We start from the raw sequence: 26,486 nt of genomic DNA, 5'->3' as shown, positions 1-26,486 counted from the left end.
CACATGCAGACTGCAAGCTGGCAATCAGCTTTGATTGGATAAAACCCCCAGCTCCAGATCCTGTTTGCCTGCTGTCAATCACGGGTCACAAGAAAGGGACAGGAGAGCAATCTGTTATTTATTAATATTTAAATATTCATTTGCCCCCCCTTTTTTTTTTCTACAGCAGGGTTGCTCTTGACCACAAGGTGACAGAGGACAAACCCATGATGAAAAAGGGATGGAGATCAAAAAGGGATTTCAATACATACTGTAAACACAAGAAAATCCTTTCCAATACTCCAACCTTATGGAGGAAAATAGCATTTTAAGAGAATAAACTAGAAGGAAGCCAAAGAAAAATACCTTGAAAATTGTCAAGTGCTACTAATTTGGGAAAATGGATAAATGAAGGTTGCAAATTAATAAAAAGAGGTCCAAGTGGATGTCTACCCCTACAAAGAATATAGGTTAAAAAAAACACCATTGACATAAGGGGAGTGGTGGCACAGTGGTTAGAATGCAGTATTGCAGGCTTATTCTGCCCAGTGCCAGGAGTTCAATCCTGACCAGCTTAAGGTTGATTCAGCCTTCCATCCTTCTGAGGTTGGTAAAATGAGGACACAGATTGTTGGGGGCAATATATGCTGTAAACCTCTTAAAGAGGGCTGTTAAGCACCATGAAGTGGTATATACAGTAACTCTAAGTGCTATTGCTATCATCAGAAAGTCTTGTTCACATAGACTCAATTTCATTGAGGGCTTCATCAGCATTGCGGTTGCCCTCAGGGGGCCGGGTGGGTGTGGCCTGGGTGGGCGTGGCCTACTGGGTGGGCGTGGCTAGAATGCATATGGCCTACTGGGTGGGCGTGGCCAGCTCTACTTCGTTCGCTTCAAGGGTGCCTATGGGGTCCTGGGCAGGAGTGGGACAGATCGGAGGGTCTCTGGCAGAAGGAGGGTCTCTGGGCCAGGGCCAAGGCAGGGGGGGCTGTTCCCTCACTGTTTCCAGGATGGCTTCGCGGGCCACATGAAACCACTTTGCGGGCTGGATCTGGCCCCCCCCCGGCCTTGTGTTTGACATGTGTGACATAGAGTATCAATTGGTTTTACAGGTCATTTTATATACCATTTACATATCATTCAAAAGAGTCGAAAAGCAAAAAAGGAAACAAGAAAGACCAAAACACCTCCAAAAACATCTCCTCGCCAGCAATTAAGGCTCATGTAAACAGAGATTAACACTAACAGTAAACAGTAACACAACAGTAAACAATACCCCAATCAAGGAACTGCCAGCTCAGACAAACAAATAGTAAACAGCAGCCTATTCAAGAACATTCCCACTAACACTGAGAGGGCAAGCGTAAACAGAGAGCAAAGCCCCATTCCCTTCTAGCACCGATGATGTTACCTAGTTGGGTAATGAAACATCTGCAAGAAAACAACCAAGTTCAGAGAGCACCGAGTACCCCATAGCTCTTCTTCCTCTTTCTCTTCCTCCTCCTCCTCCTCCTCCCCCTTTATTCTGCAAACCTCATTCCTTTCCAGTACTGATGTTATTACCTAGTTGGGTAATGAAACATCTGCAAGAAAACAACCAAGTTCTGAGAGCACCAAGGACCTACAGCTCCTCCTCCTCCTCCTCCTCCTCCTCCTCCTCCTCCTCCTCCTCCCTCTTCGTTCTGCAAACCTCATTCCTTTCTAGTACTGATGTCATTACCTAGTTGGGTAATGAAACATCTGCAAGAAAACAACCAAGTTCAGAGAGCACCGAGGACCCACAGCTCCTCCTCCTCCTCCTCTCTTCATTCTGCAAACCTCATTCCTTTCTAGTACTGATGTTATTGCCTAGTTGGGTAATAAAACATCTGCAAGAAAACAACCAAGTTCTGAGAGCACCAAGGACCCACAGCTGCTGCTGCTGCTGCTGCTGCTGCTGCTGCTGCTGCTGCTGCTGCTGCTCCTCCTCCTCCTCCTCCTCCTCCTCCTCCTCCTCCTCCTCTCTTCATTCTGCAAACCTCATTCCTTTCCAGTACTGATGCCATTACCTAGTTGGGTAATGAAACATCTGCAAGAAAACAACCAAGTTCTGAAAGCACCAAGGACCCACAGCTCCTCCTCCTCCTCCTCCTCCTCTCTTCATTCTGCAAACCTCATTCCTTTCTAGTACTTATGTTATTGCCTAGTTGGGTAATGAAATGTCTGCAAGAAAACAGCCAAGCTCAGAGAGCACCATGGATTCCACAGGTCTCTAGAAAAACAAGTACTTGGTGTCAGCCTGCGCATTTGTCAGTCTGTCTCTCTAAGACACCCATGCACTTACCTATCTCGCTGCCAACGCAACTTCTGTTCCTTGTAGTGAATAATGGGATCCATTTAGTTTTGGTCCCTTCCTCAGTTCTGCAGGCAAATGTAAACAAAGACCAGTGAAACAGGAAGATTTCTTCTGCAGCATAGCGTAAGAGAAACTCCCCAAACTCACTTTCCGAGTTGATTCTTGGACAGATCCAGAGATTTCAACGATCTGCAAGACCATTTCTCCGGAGAAGGCAGCATGACGATCTGGTTTCCAGACAATTTCAGGGAGACTAAAGCCTGAAAGAGAAAATGGATAATGATGGTTTTTTTTAATCGGCGTGCCAAGAAAAGGGACTGTTCAAGCTCTGCAAGATGCAAGGGGGGGGGAGGATACGGCATCACAATTTTGCAGAATTGGACATAGGTAGATAGTCCTTAATTTATGACCACAATTGAGCCCCAGGTTTATGTAGCTAAGTGAGTCTTAAATGAAACTTGCCTCATTTTATGACCATTTTTGCCACACTTATTAAGCAAATCGCTGCCGTTGTTAAAGTTAGCAACACGGCTGTTAAGTGAATCTGGCTTCCGCATTGACTTTGCTTGCCAGAAGGTCGCAAAAGGGGACCGCGTGATCCTGGGACGCTGAAATCGTCATAAATATGAGTCAGTTGCCAAGATCCCGAATTTTGATGAGGTGACTTGGGGGATGCTAAGTGTGAAAAACGGCCATAAGTCTTTTTTTTTTCCAGAGCTGTTGTAACTTTGAACAGTCACTCAGCAAACTATTGTAAGTCTGATAGCCATGCCAAAAGGAAATGCCAAACTCAAAGGGAAAAAAAAAGAAATGGAATATAATTTGAGAACTTTTTTTCCCCTCACGTTTGCTATTTTTTTAAAATTTGTTGTTAGCACAGGATAAATGAATGTTCCAATAAAACAATTTTGACTTCATGGAGGAGAATAGTAACCATTACAACAATAATAATGATTTTAAATTATTATTATTTAATAGTATTATTCATTCTCACATAGGAAACCTTTTTTTTATCTTATCATATCAAGGGGTGTTCTGACCTTTTTTTAAAAAAAGCAAAATAAAAACAACCTTTCCCCAAACACGGATATAATCTCATGCAGTCATGGAATCTTGAATGATCTCTTTATTTGCTAGCGTAGAGATTCTTTCTGCTGGAATATGTTGCTTATTGAAATGGAGTGTTAGATCCAGAAAAATCTTTCTTTCCTTTCCTACTTCTAAACAGTAAGACTTGTAACTCAGAATTGCTGAAGGTCTACACCAGGGGTGTCAAACTCAATTTCATTGAGGGCCGCATCAGCATTGCGGTTGCCCGCAGGGGGCCAGGTGGGTATGGCCTGGGTGGGCGTGGCCTACTGGGTGGGCGTGGCTAGAGTGCGTATGGCCTACTGGGTGGGCGTGGCCAGCTCTACATGGTTCGCATCAAGGGTGCCTATGGGGGCCTGGGCAGGAGTGGGACAGATCTGAGGGTCTCTGGCAGGAGGAGGGTCTCTGGGCCAGGGCCAAGGCAGTGGGGGCCGTTCCCTCACTGTTTCCAGGATGGCTTCGCGGGCCGCATGAAACCACTTCGCGGGCCGGATCTGGCCCCCGGGCCTTGTGTTTGACATGTCTGGTCTACACTGATTCAGTGTAGAGCGCTTATGAAATTTTCCTGCAGACCCTACATCACAACTTATCCATCTAATTTATACAGTGACCATAAAAGAGACAGGGCCATCTAAGGAATTACAGGACCATCTCAAGAGAAAGTAACAGGAGATGAATGGAAAAAGTGCTATTCTATGCAAGGTGGAATAGTAGCATAATAACATGTTGCCTATGTTCTAAGCTCATTTTTTTTCCATTTCCAGGTAAGGCTAGAAATTTCTCCTGGAAGAAATCCTGGACAGCTGACACCTTCTCCAGAAGCACTGGATGAAAAAAAAATTAAAGATTTTTTTTTCCAAACCAGTTGGCTGATGTTGTAGACAACACATCTGCAGGAGGACACACTGGGAAAAGATGCATAGACAATCCAGACCAAAGATCTGACTTGGTATCAAACAATTATCAACTTGGTATCAAACAAGTATCAATCAAAACCACACAAGGTATTGTGTGTACTGCTTTATGAAAACCCTAGTAAGACCACACCTGGAATACTGCAGCCAATTTTGGTCACCATATCACAAAAAAGATGTTGAGAGTTTGGGAAAAATTCAGAGAAGAGCAACTAAGATGATCAAAGGCCTGGAGACTAAAACATACGAAGAACGACTGCAGGACTTGGGTTTGGCCAGTCTAAAGAAAAGAAGAAATAGGGGAGACACGATAGCAGTGTTCCAGTATCTGAGGGGCTGCCACAAAGAAGAGGGGTTCACATTATTCCCCAAAGCACCAGAAGATAGGATAAGAAACAATGGATGGAAACTGATCAAGGAGAGAAGCAACCTGGAACTAAGGAGAAACTTCCTGACAGTGAGGACAATTAACCAGTGGAACAGCTTGCCCGCAGAAATTGTGGGTGCTCCATCACTGGAGATTTTTAAGAAGAGGCACGAGACAGTCGCTTGTCTGAGATGGTATAGGTTCTCCTCCTTGAGCAGGGGGCTGGACTAGAAGACCGCCAAGGTCCCTTCCAGATCTATTCTATTCTAAATTATGCAATGCTGCAAATGTTTTTTTTTAATTACAGATGTCTTTATACTGCACTAATACAGCCATAGTGTGAAATGGCCCAGAGAACAGAAAAAGTAACAGAGGAGCACCGCCTAGTGTTCAAATGATTCAGATTACAAATATTTCACTTTCCAGAAAGGAAAGGCAATTTTCATAAGCTGAAGTCACACGCACAGTATATATGGTGGGAAATATACAGTATGTACCTTTGAAATCCATGTGAAGACTCAGGGGTCCAAGACCAGTTTATCAAGGCAATAAATGTCAGTCTCTTTAAATTTCTATGTATTCTGAATAAAATATGAGTACGTGTTTGTAAGGAGTGTGAAATGGTGTATGTGTCAATTAGGATGTATTTATAAAAAAATGTTTCTAAAATTTATTTGCTGACCATCTCATTTATTTATTTATTTATTTTTATTTTTTATTCCATTTATATCCCGCCCTTCTCCGAAGACTCAGGGCGGCTTACAAGCTTAGCAGTAGCCTTCATTCTATGTATATGCCTGCTTATTAGGGCTTTCACACACACACACCCCAAGCGGCATTATTACAAAGTCAGCTTAATTGCCCCCAACAATCTGGGTCCTCATATCCGACAACTCTGGGCAGACTGAGGATGTATCTTCCCAGTCATGAAATTAAATTAAATTAAATTAAATTAAATTAAATTAAATTAAATTAAATTGACCTCAAAATTCAAGAAGCAGCATGATTAACAGAATAACAGAGCTGGAAGGGACCTTGGAGGTTTTCTAGTCCAACCCCCTGCTCAAGCAGGAAGCCCTATACCATTCCAGACAGCTCTTCTTAAAAGCCTCCACAACTTCTGAAGGCAAGTCATTCCACTGGTTGATTGTTCTCACAGTTAGGGAATGTCTCCTTAGTTCTACATTGCTTCTCTCCTTAATTAGTCAGCTTTGACTAGGGTTGACTTTGCCTCTTCCATTTGCAGATAAGATTATTTTTTCTACAAGTTAGTTGTTAATTCTACATTTAATTAATGGCAGAGCAGCTCATGAAGTTACTTTGTCTGAAGAAGTGCCAGGTATGCCAAGAAGCTGGCAAAGTCCATCCTCCCTTCCATGTGGATCTCGTTTCCCCATTTCATCTCATAATGATCCCGTTAGGAAGGCCAAGCCAAGAGAAACTGCCTGACCTCATGAAAAGCCATGAAAATAAAGAATGTTTTGCTTCTAGGCATTTCCAGCATCTCTCCTACCTTATGGTGCCTTTCACCAGTACAATGAGGTTCAAGCAAACTAGATATTGAGTGTCCCAATTCCTTTTTCGAAAGGCAACTGGACTTTGTTTTTCCTTGAAGACAGAACTGAAGAAGCTTCTTGGATGAGAAGCCAAATGTCTTCAAGGAAAAACAAAGTCCAGTTGCCTTTTGAAAAAGCACTTTTGGGACAACGATGACCTGGATGACTGAGAATCTCCATAGACATTTAGATTTTGAGTGTCTAATATAGCTAACCCAGGGTTCTCAAGTTGCAAATGACCACAATTAATTTGTATTTTGGAAACACTGGGTGAAGTTCCAGCTGCCTTGAGAACTCTGTAATGCTGGGAAATGCAGAAGGAAACAAAAGGAGAGGATGATCAGCAGGAAGGCAGACAAATGTGACGGTGCACTGGAAGATCTGAAGGGCCAGGCTGGGGGCTGGAGAACTATGCTGGAAAGTATATGGTTGCTAAGAATTGACTCATCATCATCATTGGCATCCTTCAGTCTTGAGAGACTATGGTATCGTGCTCTGGAAAGAGGTCCTAAAGCAGCATCTGGTGTGGCTAAAAAGGCCAATTTGAGAGTGGCAGTCCCTTCCACACTGAGGGCAGGTACAATCTGTCCCCTGTCCAGCCCCCACATTTTGATGGTTCTGGGACTGCCTCTTTGCCTCAAGTGTCTCTTCAAATTGGAGAAGACCACGCTGCGTCTTTAGCCTCCAGGCTGAACGATCAGGGGTCAAGGTTTCCCAACTGTTAATGTCCATTCCCAAGGCCTTTAGATCCCTCTTATAGATATCCTTACATCGCAATTCTGATCTCCCTCTGGGGCATTTTCCCTGCACTAGTTCTCTGTACAGGAGATCTTTCGGAATCCGACCATCAGCCATTCTCACGACATGCCCAAGCCAGAGTAGACGTCGCTGTTTCAATAGTGTATACATGCTGGAGAACTATGCTGGAATCTATATGGTTGCTAAGTATTGACGATGGTAGATAAATCAATCAAGCGGTTGGCTGGAAGATCCCTTCAAGGGACTGTAGTCCCTTCAGATGTTCATCAGATTGTTGTGATTCAGGGTCAGCCTGTGGGTTCAGCAGTTGGGTCGGACGATTCAGAGGAGGAGGGGGGTGTTGAAGACCTTGCTGAGGGGGTTGAAGATCTTGCTGATGATAGCCCTCAGCCAGGCCCCTCCCACTTGGTCACCACAGAGACCCAGCTGTGTGAGCCTGACAGTGTGGATGAAGATGACCCACAGCTGGCCCTGTTCAAGGACGCCCGACGCAGGAGGCAGTCAATTAGGAATAAACAGAGGAAGGCAATGGGGCTCCTCGGAAGGAGGCACAGAGAAGCCATGCCCTGAATTCTATATAAGGGAAATGTGTGGGAGGGCTGGTTTGCTGAAGGCAACCGCTTGGATAGTTCATGTTTCTTAAAGCTCCTGTTTCTTGGTTTGTCTTGTTCCGTTTGTTTTTGTGGTAATAAATTTGGCAGGCGTAATTCCAGCCTCTTGCCTACTTGTAAAAGGGGTTGTCCCTGCCTTTTCTGCAGGGCCGGTAGCAGGCTGGTACAGAACACAGATACCCTTGCGGTCCTGAGATTGCAAATAAAGCAAACCATCCCAATTTATTTGCAGGGTAAAGGAAGTTGTGCCCCAAATGGTAAGAACAATCTTTCCTACTTACTTCAAGCTGGAAGAGACCCTGGGGAAGATCTTTCAGCGAATTGTCGGAAAAATCTACTTCCTTGAGATGGTTTTTCCAAAACACTGCCAAAGTATCAGGTAGGAAGTCCAACATATTTCCGGCTACTTTGCAAGATTTCTGGAAAAAAAACAAGGAAGATAAAAGTTCATACTTGTCCATCATCAAAATCTCTGCTTTTTAAATCGGTACGGATCTTAATAAATTTGTGAAAATATACCGGTATATGAGTTCAAATGATGGAGCTATTTCAGTTTTATCAAAGAATGCCAAGTTTCTCCATTGTGTACACACACACACACACAAACACAAACACACACACGCACATGTAAACACAAATACAACATTTCTAGTGGTTAGGAAAGAGAAAACAGGTTTGAAAGCATGAAACCATTTCTGATGTAACTCATTTACACTCAGGCATTCAATTAAAGATGTCTCCAATGTGATTCTCATGCATTCTAAAAATGACACATAAAATACATTGAGATCACGTAACAATAACAATAACAATAATAATAATAATAAAAAGTTGGAAGATATCTAGTCCAACCCCTGCTCAGGCAGGAAACCCTATATCATTTCAGACAAATGTTTGTCCAATCTCCACTTAAAAACTTCCAGTATTGGAGCATTCACAGCTTTTGGAGGCAGGTTGTTCCACTGATTAATTGTTCTGTCAGGAAATTCCTCCTTAGTTCTAGATCGCTTCTCTCTTTGGTTAGTTTCCATCTGTTGCTTCTTGTCCTGCCTTCAGGTGCTTTGGAGAATAGCTTGACTCCCTCTTCTTTGGGGCAACCCCTGAGATATTGGAACACTGCTATCGTGTCCCCCCTGGTCCTTCTCTTCATTAAACTAGACATACCCTATTCCAGCAACTGTTCCTTATATGTTTTAGCTTCCATTCCCCTAATCATCTTTGTTTCTCTTCTCTGCACTCTGTCTAGAGCTGGCTCAGGAATTCTGGGAGTTGAAGTCCACGAGTCATAAAAGAGCCGAGGTTGCCAACCCCTGGTCTAGAGTCTCAACATTTTTTTTACACCGTGGTGACCCTGATGATTACCCAGACTCACCAAAGGACAGGCCCATGGTTGAGGAAACACTTTTAAGTTATTGCTAGATCCATTGAGGCTTTGCAATGATTTCAAGCAGTGCATAAAGGAAGCAGGCAGCTCCGATAATCTGTTGTATGAGACATCTAATTCCCGCAGTTTTCTTAATCCAATCCAGTTGGTTGCTGGGGGGAAGAGAAAAAAAATCCAAAGAAAAATAGCTCATCAAGAAATATGAGAATCTGTGCTAGTTAGGTTTACTCTTGAACCTTTTCTCTGAATTAGTTCTCCTCTTGGGCAATTTAATTTGCACAAAATGACAGTGGCCAAATTCATACACTATGCTAAGCCATCACACCATCTACTTGGATTTTGCACATCAGATATATCCAATCATTGTGATGTGTAAAGATGATTTGTAACTTGAGAATAGTATATATTTCTGGCTTAGGGCTTTCCAAAAGAAATGAAGAAAGTGTGTGTGTGTGTGTTGAAGGATGACCAGACAGACACACTGAATGTGCTTTGGGATATGAAAAGAAGGAATAATTAATAACTTTCCGTGATTTCAGAAGATGTAGATTCTGAACACAAAAAAGTCCACCATCAGTTAAAGGATAGGGGGGGTCCAGAAGCAAAAAAAAGACGTGTTTCCTTTCAAATCCAAAACAAACTGTTGAATTTTGAAGATAACACCCACCATTATCCTCATCAAATAGTTTTTCCAAATAATTTTTGGCAGCAACAAGTCTTTGGAGTCTAGAAAGGTGCAGTAAACCAGAAGGAAGGCTGAGGAATCTGTTGTTAGATATGTCGATCTCGAGTAACCTATTAAAAAGAGAGGGAGGGAGGGAGGGAGAGAGAGAGAGAGAGATGATTTAACGCAAGGAAAGAAAAACTCTTTTTCAATGTTTTTTCTTTCTTTCTTTTTTAATTCAGTAAGCCTGGCTGCTAGCTGGGATGAAGGCAGATATACGTGTCCCACGATAATGGTGCAGGATCCAGCCTGAGTTGGTCACTGGGACCAGAGATTTAGTTCTTCTGAGGGAGAACTTCTCTCTCACCAGAATGGATCGAAAAATCCACGAGAGTAATTGAGACATCAGACCTGCCCCAGCTAGGTCCCTGGGAAAGAAAGACCCTCAACTCCATTTGGTTGAAGTGATATGTTCTTCTACTAAGGATTAGTGGTTGCAGCAAAAGCAAGGCTAGGTCTGAGTATTCCCACACCATGTTAAAAGCTTTTCCCCTGACCGTGTCCAACAGCATCCCGGTTTGATGTTTTGGGCGCCGCTTTGACTGTAGGTGCATCTTGAAGAAGTTTTGCATTCTTTCCCAGGCCAGGTGTCCTTGAGGCCGCTGAATATGGCCATTGAGCACATCTGGGTTCCTGTCAGTGTCATTCCCTCCCTCCCCCCCCTCCCCGCACCTTACATCCTTCTTCTCTCCAACTGCACGACTTCCCCAATTTCCTCTACCTTCTTCCCTCCTTTTATGGCAGGATGCCAGTAAGCTTAGCAAGGCGTAGTGAAGATGGCAGAGCTGACAAGAGATTATTACGGTTATGGGTAAATAACTTAAAATGTAAATCCCTGTTTGTTTTAAAGGCGTTAGCCATAGTCTGGATTTGGGCTAACACAAGGCTCCTTAGCACGGTCACTCTCTTCACGAAAGGGCGGGCAAAGGAAGAACGGGTCATCCCAAACACTGTCTTTAGGGAACGAAGTAATTCAAAGAAAGCTCTAAAAATAAGACTGCGTAGAACTCAGTCAGTTGGTGATGTTACCACTGTTTCCTTACAGCCTTTGCTTGATTCAAAGCGCAGCCGATTCACCATTACTCCCAGGTACATTTCTGTAAGAACGAGGTCCACCTACTTCGTGCAGATGATCCCATCCGAGGACTGTACATCAAGCAATTGCTTTAATCGGTTGTCAGACAGGTTCAGCTTCTGGAGGCTCATCAGACCCCAAGGGATGATGGATGGAAGAGAAGTCAGGTGATTAGCGGAAAGGTCCAGCTCCGTTATTTGGTGGGAAAGATCGATCAGCCAGTCGAAATCCACCCAAGGCAATCGGAGCCCTGACCACTTCACAGAAAGACCCTGAAGATAAAGAGATAAGGAGGACCTTAGCGTGGGTCCTCAACAGTTCTGATATAAAAAGCAGAAAGACCCCGAAGATAAAAAGAACAGGGACGTTTGATGGAGATCATCAGCAAGTATAATTAAAAGCAGGTAAGGGTGACTTTCAGAGAAAAACTGAAACAGGAAAACTACTGTCTGGCTGAACCTGGATGCTCACTTCTCACAACACATTCAGACCATAGCTGAGACTTCCACAGCAGACTGAACTTGTCTGAGATGGTATAGGTTCTCCTGCTTGAATGTGGGGCTGGACTAGAAGACCTCCAAGGTCCCTTCCAGCTCTATTCTATTCTATTCTATTCTATTCTATTCTATTCTATTCTATTCTATTCTATTCTGAATTCTATTCTATTCTATTCTATTCTATTCTGAATTCTATTCTATTCTGTTCTGTTCTGTTCTGTTCTGTTCTATTCTATTCTATTCTATTCTGAATTCTGTTCTGTTCTGTTCTATTCTATTCTATTCTGAATTCTGTTCTGTTCTGTTCTGTTCTGTTCAGCTTCTGGAGGCTCATCAGACCCCAAGGGATGATGGATGGAAGAGAAGTCAGGTGATTAGCGGAAAGGTCCAGCTCCGTTATTTGGTGGTAAAGATCGATCAGCCAGTCGAAATCCACCCAAGGCAATCTATTCTATTCTATTCTGAATTCTGTTCTGTTCTGAATTCTGTTCTATTCTGTTCTATTCTGTTCTATTCTATTCTATTCTATTCTATTCTATTCTATTCTATTCTATTCTATTCTATTCTATTCTATTCTATTCTAAATTCTTTTTAGCCTCACCTAGTGTGCTGTGAATTCTGCTCCTAATTAGAGGTGGATGCTTAAAGATATATCTCAGAAGTGAAATAAAAATATTAACCCAGTAACACACAGGTTATTCTCCATCTCTCTTTATTCACAATACTGAACCATAATGTAATTTTTAAAAAATCAGCTTAGTGTGTTAGATGAAATCAGGTATTACAGTTTCCAAGCTGCAGCGTACAGCTAAGCATAACTCTTGCCAAAGTATGAATGTGTGTATTGATTTAATTTGATTTGATTTGATTTTACCCTGCCACCATCAATAGATTCCTGAAGCGTAACAATCAGGAATTAATGATCCACACTGCAGCATGCACAAATAAGCGACTGTATAAAAATAACCTCATAGTAAATAAATTTTTTATTTTTATTTTAATCCCATTTATATCCCGCCCTTCTCCGAAGACTCAGGGCGGCTTACAATTTAAGCACAAACCAATGTGCTTAGCAATATCATGTCATTATAAATATATATCGTATATTTACTTATGTCAATAATTATAAAGTAGAGAGACAGTAAAGACCAGGAGAAAATAACAAATAAAAAAGGAATAAAGTGCAGTCAAGATTCAACGATTCATTTTTCATCCGTGTATTTGCATTTCTGAACTTTACAAACTATTCATTTTTTAAATTAGTTGATAATAGAAAATACAAAAACAAAACCCCAAAGAAAATAATAGGAAAATAAGGGAGGGAGAAGGGAAGGGAAAGGGAAGGGGGAAAGGGAAAAAAAAACACACTGACATCTGACTCCCTTTGGTGTAGTAGAATAATAACATCAAATTTCAATTTTTTACTTTTACATAATAGTATAGCTTATCTAATCAGCAAAGCCCAAAGTCAAAGTTTCATTTTTCCCCCACCTTAAGCACAAAGTCCAGAAGTGGTTTCCAAGTAGAAACAAAAGTAATTGTCTTTTTTCTTTTCTTTAACCAAAGCAGTCAATTTAGCTATCTCTACTAAGGCTATCAGCTTTTGCAGCCATTCACCCATTGTGGGAATTCAAGTGTCCTTCCATAACTTTACAAACTATTCATACGTATTAAATGCAATTTTAATAAATAACAGTTAAAATAGTTAAACTATTTCTCCTCCCTACTCCCGCCCCCCCAGCATAACTCACTGGTTTTGCCTGGACATTCCTGGATGAAGGAACTGGTTGAATGAAATATCTGCAAAGAAGGCGTTTGCTTGCCTTGGGACAATCCATTAGGGTGTAGGAACAAAAGGATGAACCATTCTCCAGCAAAAAGGCAGCGACATCATCATGGCCTAGCAAATCAAGATAAGTGCAGAAGCTATGTCAAGCAATTAAAATATCAGTTTTCCAATTATTTTAAAAAATTATTTTTTAAAAATAATAATTACTGAGTTCTGAAATTCTCCGAAGCACCTGAAGGCAGGACAAGAAGCAATGGATGGAAACTAATCAAGGAGAGAAGCAACCTGGTATTAAGGAGAAACTTCCTGACAGTTAGAACAATTAACCAGTGGAATAACTTGCCTCCAGAAGTTGTGGGTGCTCTAACACTGGAGGTTTTCAAGAGGAGATTGGACGACCATTTGTCTGAAATAGTATAGAGCTTCCTGCCTGAGTAGTGGGTTGGACTAGAAGACCCCCAAGGTCCCTTCCAACTCTGTTATTCTGCTCTTCTTCTCTGAAAGGCATTCCTTAAAACAAGAATACAGGTAGTCCTCATTTAGTGACCGCAGTTGGGACCAGCCACTTGGTTGCTAAGTGAAACCACAACTGTGTTTACAATCTGACTTCATCTTTACAGCCCTGAGAAGACTGTATATCTGAGGATCAGTTGTAAAGCTACTTATTCATCACCGCCATAACTGCAAACTGTTAAATGAGTTGGTCACTAAATGAGGACCACCCGTTTATAGAATACGGCCTCAGTCCAGCCCTCCAGAGTGGGCACCAAACTATAATTGTTAATGTTAACCAACAAGCAGGTGATTAAAATAGCATGGCAAATAATCACATCCCATCAGTTGTTTTAATAGAAGTGCAATTGATTCATATTTCAGTGCAAAAATACTGCCTTTTCCGTCAGTCACAGGACCATAAAGCAGGTTGAAGGATAGGGAGTCAGGATTTGGGGTGAGCTTTCTCTGGCTTTAATCCTATACCTGAAATGCTAACACCATGCACATTCTCATGCCCCAATTCCTCTTTCCTTGTGGCCATCTTCCCTATTTGGAAAAAGGGCCCCTGGCAGGAAAAATTGTCGCAGAAAGAACAGACAACGCCCACACCTGCTTGCATTGCAGCATAAAGTGGCAATCGAAGAAGAACCGGAAACTCATTCTTTCTCACGGCATAGCTGTCAGGATCTGCTCTGTATGCCAGCACTAAGAGCTTAACCATCTCTAGATGTCCTTGTTGGCAAGCCACCACCAGCATCCAATTCAGCAGCTGCGAGATGTTTGAGGCACCTTTTGAAACAAACAGTCATGGAACCAATATTATAACCACTCTCTAGGCAAAGGCAACGCATGAAGGCTTGCAAGAAAATTAAGAGCGAGCCACAAACGACATTTTGAAGTGTAAAGTTTTTGAAATTATCTAAAGGGCTGCTACAAAGGAGGAGGGGGTCAGCCTTCTCCTCCAAAGCACCTGAAGGCAGTACAAGAAACGATGGGTGGAAATTAATCAAGGAGAGAAGCAGCCTGGAACAAAGGAGACATTTCCGGATAGTCAGAACAATTAATAAGTGAAACTACTTGCCTCCAGAAATTGTGGGTGCTCCAACAACGGAAGTTTTTAAGAAGAGAGGACAGCCACTTGTCTGAAATGCTTGAGCTGGGGGTTGGGCTAGAAGACCTCCAAGGTCCCTTTCAACTCTGTTATTCTATTAATATTTGCTGTTGTGGCTTAAATGCTGCCCTCTCTTTTAAGCATGTCAGGTTTTGTCGTCGGGTTTTGTCAAGCTTCATGGCTGGGTTTCCCTTCGTGGGAACACCACTCCCAAACTTCAATCTCATCAAATAAATGAAATCCAGAAGAGAGTATAGGGAGTCCTTGTACGTACGACCACATCGGAGCCCAACATTGGTGTTGCTAAGCCAGGCACTTGTTAAGCAAGTCGTGCCCCATTTTGCGATGTTTTTAGCCACGGTTGCTAAGCAAATCACTGCAGTTCTTGAGTAAACCACTCAGTCGTTAAGCAAATCCAGTTCCCACCCACCCCACCCTCTTGACTGCGATTGTTGGAAGCTGGCTGGGAAGGCCACCAAGGGTGATCACGTGGACCCCAGGGCATGGCAAGGTATTAGTAATGGTGTTTAAAGCCCTACATGGCAGGGGTCCGGAGTACCTCAGGGAACACCTGCTGCCGGCATCAACCTCCCTTCGCCCTGTGCGTTCCCACAGAGAGGGCCTCCTCAGGGTGCCACCGGTCAGAGAATGTCGATTGGTGGCCCACAGGGGGAGATCCTTCTCTGTGGGCGCCCCGGTGCTATGGAATCAGTTACCGGTTGAGCTCTGGATGGCGCCCGATCTTCGCTCCTTTCGCCGCGATCTGAAAACATACTTGTTCGAACAAGCCGGCCTGGCCTGAGGGGGCATTGGTGGGGGTTTTTTATTGTCATTTTATTGGGGTTTTAATATGTATTGATTGTTTTTAGTGGGCATGTATTTAATCCTTTTTTAATTTTTGTAATTCTGTATTTTTATTCTTGCCCTGTTCACCGCCCTGAGTCCTTTGGGAGAAGGGCGGTATAGAAATATTATTATTAAATTATTAAATTATTATTAAACCATTGTAAATTGATGCCGGTTGCCAAGCACCGCAATTTTCACTATGGGACCACGGTCGTTAAGTGTGAGCACTTTTCAGTCCATTTTTTTCCCCAGTGTGTTCGTAACTTTGAACGGCCACCGAATGAACGCTCATAAGTCGAGGGCTACCTGGATGGTAAGACAATATACAGAAAGCCCTCGACTTACAATCGCAATTGAGCCCACACTTTCTGTGCCTAAGTGAGACAGGTCTTAAGGGAGTTTTGCCCCATTTTACGACCTTTCTTGCCACGGCCGTTAAGGGAATCACTGCAGTTGCTAATTTAGTCAAGCCATTGTGAAGTGAATCTGGCTTCCCCCATTGACTTGGCTTGTCAGGAATTCGCCAAAGAGGATCGCGTGACACACACACACACACCGGGACACTGCGACCGTCATAAATGTGAACCGGTTGCCAAGAGTCTGAATTTCGATCCTGTGAAAATGGGGAACGGTGCAAAGGTTGTAAGTGTGAAATATGGTCGTAAGAAGTGGTGGGATTCAGCCGGTTCGCACCACTTCGGCAGAACCGGCAACTAATTTTTTGTTGCCCAGGCCCAGAACGGACATCCGGAAGCGGCATCCATGCAGAGAACCAGCTGTTCACATATTTGAATTGCACCACTGGTCGTAGGTCACGTTTTTCAGTACCGTTGTAACTTTGTACGGTCACTAAATGAACAGTTGTAAGTCAAGGACGACCTAACGTAAGTCGAAGTGTGACAGAAGGGGAAAGGCTAGAAACTCAACCTACCAAGAAAAGAATCCAGCAATTCTTGCGCTATGTCCTTATGTCCAAAATACGCAGCTACCACCGCCGGGTTGTCATCACTGGGTTCAAGGCTTATGGTCACACCTGCCTCCTTCAACAAGTATCTCACTGCCTGCAGGTCCCCATGGGTGGTGGAAAGGCTCAAGAGGTGTCCCTGATTGGAGAAAGGGAAGAACAAACATGGGTAACGTTGAGGTTGGAAGTCCTCAAAACCTTCCTTCGTAAAGCTTCGATTGGCTCATCAATCCCTGACATTCATTATATGTAAATAATTCAATAAATAGTATAATTTGGCATTTAGTATAACAAGCAATTCCATCAACCTGCAACCAGCCTACGAACCCCTCAGGATCCAAATCAACCGCACAGCCAACCAGAGATGGGACCGACCCTCAATCAACCCACACTTCACTCAATCAACCCAGCACTTCACCTCTGAATCACCTGATGTAACCTCCCCATCACAAGACCCACCACAAGCCCCTCACTGATGACTCACATCTGACCCATCACAAGACCCTCGCTTGACACACCCACACCTGAAGCCCTTATAAACAGAAGAACACCGACACAGAGATCCTCTAAACTCTACTGACGATGTTACCTAGCCTGGTAATGAAATGTTTGGGAACCAACCCAGAAGCTTGGAGAATGAACTTTACCCTCGTCCTAGCTGCAGCTATTCGCCACTATTGCAAACTATAATTTAGTACTAATAGTACTAGGGCAGCAGTCTGACTAATAGTAATAACAATAACAGCATCAACTGTTGGATCGTCCCATTGACCCGTGAGGGTCGATGTTGTGTTTATTGGGGAGCCCTGGTTTAGATAGTCTAAAGCCCATTTTTAATCCCATATTCTCCTATGAGAAATGCAAGTCTGTGACCATAGTGGTTATTATTCTTCAGGCTTTCAAACTGTGGTATTGAGAGTCCCTTGGACTGCAAGGAGATCAAATCGGTCAATCCTAGAGGAAATCAATCCTGTTCTATGAGCAGATATTCCTACTAGGTCTCCCATCATCAATTCTGCCTCCCCTTTCCCACAAGTGTTTTGAATCAAACTTAAAGATTCTACAAAATTGTTCTCTTGACCTCACCTTCAGGCTTTTGGGGCAGATGTAATTTCCTCCATTCTCTCAAGTCAAGCCAAAGGTGTTTTTTCAGGAGGCAACTGGGCTTTTTTGTTTTTTCTTTGAAGAAAGACTCAAGTGACCCTGATGACACACACCCTCAACGACTCTCTAAAAGAAGGCAAATGGCCAGCTGTCTGCAAGGAGTATAAATCCTTCCATTTCCCACCATCCGGTCAGAGCAGAAGAAGCTTCTTGGATGAGAAGTGAAACGTCTTCAAGGAAAAAAAACAAAACAAGAAAATCCAGTTGCCTCGCGAAAAAGCACCTTTGGGACAACCGTGACCTGGAGGACTGAGAATCTCCACAGCCGTCTCTCAAGTAAAGATGGTCCAGCTCCTGGGTCCTCACCTTCTCCTCCTGAGAGAGATTCCTCCGGCTGGCCACTTGGACCAGCTGTAGAGCAGCCTCAAAGTCTCCACTTCGGTACAGACCCTGAATGGTCTCGTTCCCAATGATCTGGCCAGGAGAGAAAAACTCTGTTGTGGATTGTTGGCTACCCATGTCCAGCGTTTCTGTACACAGGGGGTAAAAGAGAAAATGGGGTTGTACCATTTCACAGGAACGACAACAACACAGACAATAAGTAAGAACTGTCAAGCAGTCCTTGACTTGGAACCAAAGAACTAATCTAGAACTAAGGAGGAATTTTCCTGACAGTTAGAACAATTAACCAGTGGAACAACCTGCCTCCAGAAGCTGTAAATGCTCCAACACTGGAAGATTTTAAGAAGAGAATGGACAGCCATTGGTCTGAAATGTTATAGGGTTTCCTGCCTGAGCAGGGGGTTGGACTAGATGACCTCCAAGGTCCCTTCCCACTTTATTATTATTATTATTATTATTATTATTATTATTATTATTATTATTATTATTATTATTATTATTATTATTATTATTATTTCATTTAGTGACTGTTCAAAGTGAGAGTGGCACTGCCAAAAGTGACTTAGGAGCTTTTTTCACACTTATAACCATTGTACCATCCCCATCTGATCAAAATTCAGCCACTCAGCAACTGGCTCATATTTACGACGGTTACCAGCGTCCCAGGATCACGTGATCAGTTTTGAGACCTTCTACCAAACAAAGTCACGGGGGGAAGACAGATTCACTTAACAACTGTGTTACTAGTTTATCAATTCATTTAACAATTGTGGCGAGAAAGGTCGTAAAAAATGGGGCCAAGCTCGCTTCACAACTATCTCGCTTAGTAACAGACATCTTGGGCTCAATTCTGGTCATCAGTTAAGGACTTACCTGAAGCCAGGAACTAGAGTTTTGCTCAAAGCACTAAAAGTTTATTGCACGCTATCTATATAGACAGCATATTTTATATCCTACCGGTGTCACTTTCATTCTGCTTTGAATCTTTAAAAAACAAACAATGAAAAAAACCTTAGTCAAACTTAATCGGCATTAATGCGGCAGATGAAAAGAAAGAGTGGAAAGTCCGTGCAACGTAAAAATAGGTATATGCTTTTGAAAGGAAAGGAACAAAACAACTTCCTTATATTTCTATTGATGGTACTTTCCATGGGGGTGATTCCTAACCAAACAAGGTACTGTGTCAGGCTGTCAAGGCCAGGAAACAAGTGTTTTACAACTGGAGGAGGAGGAGGAGGAGGAGGAAGAGGAGGAATGTAGGGTGCTTGGTGCTGTCTGAGTTTGTGGTTTTCTTGCAGACATTTCATTACCAAACTAGGTAACAGCATCACTGCTAGAAGGAGAATGGGATTGACTGAACTTTATATATTTATTTTCTTCCATTCATTGCTAAAAGGACAACTGTCATACAGGAATACGTCAAGGAGGCAAAGTAAAGTAAAGCAGACTTTATAGAAGACAGCAAACCCATCAAATCTTCCTCCTCAATTATTCAAAAGAAAGTTCAAATCCCCGAGACATGGGAGACAGCTTTGGGGGAGTTGCAAAGACATCCATCATTTTTGCAGTGTCATTCTCAGACCATCCAGGGTGTTTGAAGGATGCACAGAAAAAGGTGGGGGCCCTGAAATCCAGGCAGGCAAAAATGTGAACCCGTGAGCTGAAGGCCGGCTTCAGCAACCAGCATGCATTTCATTACCCAAACTAGGTAACATCCTGAGTGCTAGTCAGTAGCACTGATGATGTTACCTAGTTTGGGTAATGAAACGTCTGCAAGGAAACAATTGAGCTCAGAGAACACCAAGGACCCCTCATTTCAACCCTGAGCTACAAATATTCTCCTTTATTGGAACCAGCATGCTTCTATATGCAGCAACTACCCAAAGTCACACATGCTTTCTTTTGGCCCAATAGAGGATTGCAAACAGCATTAAATTACCCTTGACTTCACGATCATGCAACCAAATGTGCTGTTTCAGCTTTCTGCTGCCACCAATTGAGAATCCTAGCCGGGAAGGGGTCCCATCAGAGGATGCTTGTTGAGGATCTCCCATTCCCCTCCTCTTCTTTCTCCTCCTCCTCCTCCTCCTCCTCCTCCTCCAAACTCATTCCCTCTGTACTGAACAAAGCACCATCAAATGGTTCATGGAAATTAAATCACCATGTGTTGTCGGTCCACAGTATTTTTAATTTATAATGAAATCCAACATCTGGAACAAACCACTGATCTTTACCGCAGCTTATAAACTTCTGTATACTTCTACCATTGAGGGCTTTTAAGACAACTAATAGAAAATGAAAAACGAAAATAAAATAGAAACCCACGCATCTCTTCTCACTTTTCCTCTTCAATTTTTTTTTAAAAGTAAAAGTAAGAAGAACAGTCCGATGATTAAAAGTGAAAGTTGAAATCATCCCGACAGCTCTGTCCCCTCACAGAAATGTCAAAACGAGCACCTGTAACTATACATACAGTGAAAGCCCCGTCTGGAAAGAAAGAAATCACGGTGCTAAGATGCAACCTTTAAAACACTTTTGTCCCCTGTAATATTAACCCATTTTTAAAATCAGGCAGGTTTGCCCCGATTTTTCCTCTATTTTCTGCCGTATAAAAATACTGAGCAGCAATTGCATGAATCTAAGCACGTGAATGAAACTGGATTCGAGAGCAATTGACGGGATTATACAAACATAAAGCAAATAGGGGTGAAATAAATCTACTCCAGATGTTAGCAAGCAGAATAAATAAGCACGTACTTGAAATGTGTGGTTTCAACTGACCACTGAATGTATCTCTGCTGGCTTGAGGAAAAGTTCATTATATTTTTCGACATCTTCTACGAGCAATTTTAATTAGGGTAGCACCAAACTGTTATGCAATTAGCTCTTCCCCTTCCTCTTTCTCCTCGTCTTGTATTGTCCATCTACAATATTTTTAATTTGCTTATTAAATTTATACAGCCGCTCATCTCACCAGAGGTGAATTTAGTATTTGGGGAGAAAAGCAAACAGCTTGATCGCTATAAAAGATGTTAAGCTTTTAGCTTAATAAAAGTATCCTTTTATTTCTTGTGCAAGGAATCCCTAACCCACCTATTTGTACCACATAAAGCATAGTCTGAGAATTTTACTACACAGGGGGGAAAAAGGGGGTCTAAATACAAGTCTGACAATGTCTGCAAGGTATCAATGAGGAGTGCAGGAATCTGAGGTTAGGCAGCTCTTGATAGAAATCACATCAAATTATTACTGCATTTTTTATTTTTATTTTATTTTATTTTAATTCCATTTATATCCCGCCCTTCTCCGAAGACTCAGGGCGGCTTACAAGCTTAGCAGTAGCCTTCATTCTATGTATATGCCTGCTTATTAGGGCTTTCACACACACCCCCAAGCGGCATTATTACAAAGTCAGCTTAATTGCCCCCAACAATCTGGGTCCTCATTTTACCTACCTCGGAAGGATGGAAGGCTGAGTCAACCTTGAGCCTGGTGGGACTCGAACCTGCACTAATTGCAGGCAGCTGGTGTTACTTAAGGAGGCATTAGCCCACTGCTCCACCAAGGCTCTGCATGCATAGAACTCACCTGCCTGTCATTTACTTGCAAAGATATCTCCAAACCTTTCATGGCAAACAGAGTGTTAGTTCCCTTTGGAACCCAAACAATTTGCCATTTCAAACAGGAGCTCAGAAAATGTCAAAATTATTAACCTGACAAAGCCCACGCCTGTCTCTCCTGAGCTGTCTTACCATCCTGCCGCTCAAAACGATCCTCCTTTGTCTGAAGGAAAGAGAGAGTTTTCACTTTGATGGTAACAAACCCACACAATGTCCCTTGAGAGCGACATGCAAGCATCAGCGGCGTCAGATACAAGTAGGGCAAGCTGCTTTAGAGTGATTTCTTAATAATATTTCTTTAAAAAATTCATCTCCAAAAGTTCAAATGCCAAATAGAGGGGTTGGGGTGGGGTAGAGAAAAAAAAACCTTTAAAAAATCTCTTATAAAAACTGCCAGGGTGCCTCTGAGCATTAAACAGCTTCCTTGAATATCTTCCAATTCTTTGATAAGATGCAAAATAGAATTTGCCTCTGAATCAGAGTTGTACTTTCAACTAATAACTGATATAACACAAGCACTTGAAAGCGTACACAACACTACAGAGTGCGGGATGAGGGGGAAAAAAAAGACCAGCTTTCCAGCTTTTTAGTTAATGGATAATGAACCAGAAGATATTGACTTTCTGCTAATCTTAAAACTTCAAAACATTCTCACTCAATGAAACCTGCATTTTACAGCAAGTAAAATTGATTTCTGCAAGTACAGCTACCTAGTTTCAAATTAGATTCTGTCTTGGGGGTTTCTCGAACCCCCAATTTCTCAGCTTGGGTGCTACATTCCTTGTCCGAACTGGGCTATGAGAACACCACACTAGATAAATCATGCTAGACAACAATGCATCAAAGGAAAGACTCACGCTATACATAGTTGTCAGCCTTCCAGGTATACCCAGTGTCTGAACTGCCACAACTTAAACCTCTAAATAGAAATGATCCTTGGCTCCATTTGTTGGGAAAGGTATAGTTTATTAGAGATCAAGTGTATTGTAGTATTGCAAAGCCAGAACTGGGAATCACGCACCAAAATGCTTAAGTTCTACTTTTCCCTCCCTTAACTGTCTCTCCCCCCCCACCCCCCTAGTGCAACCGATCTGGTTCAGGCAAGATGTTTTCATAAATCCTAAATCCAAGCTTAGTTTGGTATGTGGCCCCCTCCTCCTTCCAGCCAAATGGCCTTGAGGCAGCATCTTAAGGAGATACAGCACTTACTTTCATTTCCCCAAGCGTTCCCCAGTTCATTCCCCCTCCCCACAGTTCATGGCAGTCTGTCACTGTGTAGTAGTGAAGCACAACCAAGCATAAGGTGGCAGCTGACAGCCAGACAGGAAACATGACCAGATAATCTAATTCTACCTTATTCTAAGGTTTCATTTTCAAAATCTTACAAGTCTGAAAGTACAATTCTCTTTTCGCTCACCCTTACGAGCCTCTTACTTTGCCCGCTATCCAACTGCAGACTACGGAGTCTCTTATTTGATTGTTCCCTAGCCAGAATCTCTAAGCCCAGCTTCCCAAAGTACATACCGCTGCATTCATGCTAAATTTGTGCATCCAGTCTCATAGCAACTTCATGTGGCAAAGAAAAAGTTATAGATTTATATTCTTGCTAAGAGCCAACCCTGACTTTATGGCCCGCCTTGAATACACAAAAAGATTTACAATAAAACAGAAAGAGAAAATATGTACATTTCACCCGTGTACAGGCTGGTAACTGGAACTGCCCAAATGCATGTGAAAAATTTCTCTAATAAAGGGCAAAATGAAAAACCAGTGTTTCTTTGCAGTTCCACAACGATCCAGACTTGAGCAGCTGCCTAATATTTTGCTTCTGCGCAACTCGTAAAGCAAAGCACCAAAACCGTGCATCCTTTCCTGAGGAATTGTTGGCTACAAAGAGAAGGGCACCGGAGAAGAAGCAGATCAAATTGTAACATCAGAGGATGATGGGGCATTTGCTTATTGCTCCCTTGTAGGATCATATTGCTAAAGATGCTTCCGTGAAACTCTCAAATGAGATGTAAAGTTTTCTTAGTCTTTACCATGAACACGAAGAATGAAAGGGAAGGACACAGAAAGCTGGGTGAGAGTGAGGGATAATGGGGATAGCATATTAAAGGCATGGGGCCATGACTTGTGGCCAGAAAGCCACAAATAAGCTATCTAAAGTCTTTCTGTGTTGCCCACAGCACCATCCATGCTGCCACTGATTTTCTATAACTTACAATTATACTTGAATGGATTTAAAAAGTTAAAGGTTCCCCCGCACATGCGTGCTAGTCGTTTCCAACTCTAGGGGCCGGTGCTTATCTCCGTTTCAAAGCCAAAGAGCCAGCGCTTGTCCGAGGACGTCTCTGTGGTCATGTGGCCGGTGTGACTAGACGCCAAAGGCACACGGAACGCTGTTACCTTCCCACCGTAGTGGTCCCTATTTTTCTACTTGCATTTTTACATGCTTCCGAACTGCTAGGTTGGCAGAAGCTGGGACGAGTAACAGGCACTCACTCTGCTATGCTGCACTCGGGATTCGACCCGCCAAACTGCCGACCTTCTGATCGACAAGCTCAGCATCCTAACCCACTGAGCCACCGCATCCCTGAATGGATTTAAGATAGGTTAAAAAAGAAAGGGGAAAGTCAGGTTTTAAGAAAAAAAGGTTTTACTCTACAAATATCTTATTTTCTGCTTTAACTATTACTCCTGCCACCTCATTCCCAACATGAGTCCGACCTCTTATTTCCAAACAGCCTGACAGAAATAGCTTCACTTTGGGAAGCTCTGTTGCTCTTCCAGATTGTTTACTAGGCAAAATGGCACCCCAGCTTTCCATCCACTGAAACCCACAAGCATTAATAAGACAGCCCAAATGCTGCACTGAATTCATATTCTATCCAGCAGAGCTGACTCAAGACATTATATAGCCTAAGGGGATCCAATAAATGGTATTATTTGTCCACCTTTGTAAAACATGATACACAAAATACACAACTGGCCAAGTTCCTTAGGCACGTGGCACAGAAAACCCCAAAGATACTTCTCTGCAACCAAAGCAAATTAAATCAGTGACAATTTGCTGACCTGACATCCAAAATCTGCTACCTGAGAAAACCGTTTTATTTGTCTTAAATGACAGGACTACTTTGCTTACAAAAGACCGCAAATAAGTGGAAGTGGATGTTAGGGAGAATTGCCACGGTGAAAATGAACATAATACCAAAGATATTTTTGTTTTTATTTCAAACGGTGCCTATAAAATTAGAGAATTTTTTTTTGAAGATCTGAATTCCTTAATTTTAAAATTTATCTGGCAAGGAAAGAAAGCTAGAATTAAACTGAAAATGCTACAAGAAGCTAAAGGAAATGGAGGTTTTGGTTTGTGAGATTGGGTTTTATATTATCAAGCATCAGTGTTAACATGGATAAAAGAATGGATAACCCTCAGAAATAAACGATAGTTGTATTTAGAGGGACATGACTTACAACCTGTTGGCATGCCTTGTATGGTACGGGAAAAATAAAATTCATAAACGCTTTCAAAACCACTATATTAGAAATGCATTGTTTCTAACATGAGGAAAAAATAAAATGTAAAATACATTTGAAAATTCCAGGATGGCTTTCAACAATGGAAGCATTTGTACACCCAAATCTAGTTAGTCTTGAGAAAATACTGACATATAAAGATATTCTAAACTCTGAAGGGAAGTTAAAATCTAGACAAGAGATGAAAAATTAGAGTACTGGTCACAATTACAGATGCAAGTGAAATATGATAAAGATGTCAAATTGTACAGATTTTATAAAGAGCAGACTTTGTTTGATCAGATATTATTAACCTCTGATGAAAAATTAAGAAAATGTATAATTTTCTATTAGTATTGCAATTGGAAGATGAACAAGTAAAGAAACATGTAGACTTCAAAACTGATTTTTATAATAGGTAAAATGCCAGAAAAGCCTGATAAACGAAGTATATATTTGATTTTGCATGTGATAACAGCAGCAAGAATTGTATTTGCACAATATTGGAAAAATGAAGAAATACCAAAAAATACTAGATTGTGCAGAAATGGACAGATTTACTTTGAGATTGAAAGAAAAAGAAGAAACAGAATATTTTCAAACTTGGGATTTATTTTACCAATGGTTGGAAAAATGAACTAGGGATTAGGAATTTAATTTGCATTAGTGAATGATATACTCAGACAACATGTTTGTTGAATAAGCACTGTTGAGTTGTATTAAAAAAATAATAAAAACTTTTTAAAAGGTGGAAGAATGGAAGAATTTAGAAAAGTGGAAGAATTTAGGCTACTCTCGTGTATGTTCTCACAACATGTTAATGCAGTCTTTGAGCTGAGTTTCTGCAGTCCATCAACCATGAGCAACTGAAAGAGTTGGGCTGGCACACTGTGATAATCACCTCCAAAATCAAAACAGGGTTAACAGCAGTCAAGTTTTGTTGCAAATGCAGCTGTTACCTCTTTAACTCATTTGGTTGAGTGTGTTTGGCCAACAATCTGTAAGTATGTCCCTTGGGTTGGAAAAGGGTGGTGTGATGGAGAAAAAACACAGAAAGGGAAATCCATGTCCATCTACCCATCCTTGTTCACACTGGTCCATGTAAGGATTCATCCTGCTTGACCAAACCCTCCACTGACTAATGGATAAGTAGAAATAAATAGGCATGATGGGTTTCATGTTTACCTTCTTGTTCCACTCTGGGATTCTCGCCATTTTCTGCAGATTCCTCTCTCCCGACACACCAATACATTCTTGGCGCTTGACAGAAAGTTTTAAACCATCAAAAGTCCAACACATCTAATGTCGGAAACATTGTCTGCAAAGCCAGACCAGTGTATCCATCT

The 26,486-nt window shown here is 42.1% G+C and overlaps 1 protein-coding gene across 1 annotated transcript in view; it reads right to left on the bottom strand.

Moving 5' to 3' along the window:
- Positions 1-26,486, bottom strand: part of LRRK1 (leucine rich repeat kinase 1) — a 74,331-nt gene extending 47,845 nt beyond the window's left edge. The window contains exons 1-11 of the mRNA XM_083371408.1: positions 26,326-26,486; positions 17,966-18,129; positions 16,463-16,634; positions 14,184-14,363; positions 13,042-13,190; positions 10,839-11,065; positions 9,662-9,789; positions 8,983-9,146; positions 7,892-8,029; positions 2,462-2,574; positions 2,303-2,379 (exon numbers count right to left, since the gene is read on the bottom strand). Of these exons, the coding sequence (XP_083227534.1) occupies positions 2,303-2,379; positions 2,462-2,574; positions 7,892-8,029; positions 8,983-9,146; positions 9,662-9,789; positions 10,839-11,065; positions 13,042-13,190; positions 14,184-14,363; positions 16,463-16,634; positions 17,966-18,129; positions 26,326-26,392 (1,579 nt within the window). The 5' untranslated portion in view covers positions 26,393-26,486. The remainder of the gene's footprint in view (positions 1-2,302; positions 2,380-2,461; positions 2,575-7,891; positions 8,030-8,982; positions 9,147-9,661; positions 9,790-10,838; positions 11,066-13,041; positions 13,191-14,183; positions 14,364-16,462; positions 16,635-17,965; positions 18,130-26,325) is intronic.

Source organism: Vipera ursinii, assembly GCF_947247035.1.
Source record: "Vipera ursinii genome assembly, chromosome: 11".
In the NCBI taxonomy this organism is placed as follows: Eukaryota; Metazoa; Chordata; class Lepidosauria; order Squamata; family Viperidae; genus Vipera; species Vipera ursinii.
The sequence above is the reverse complement of the archived record's forward strand: the minus strand, read 5'-3'. Positions and strand labels throughout refer to the sequence as shown.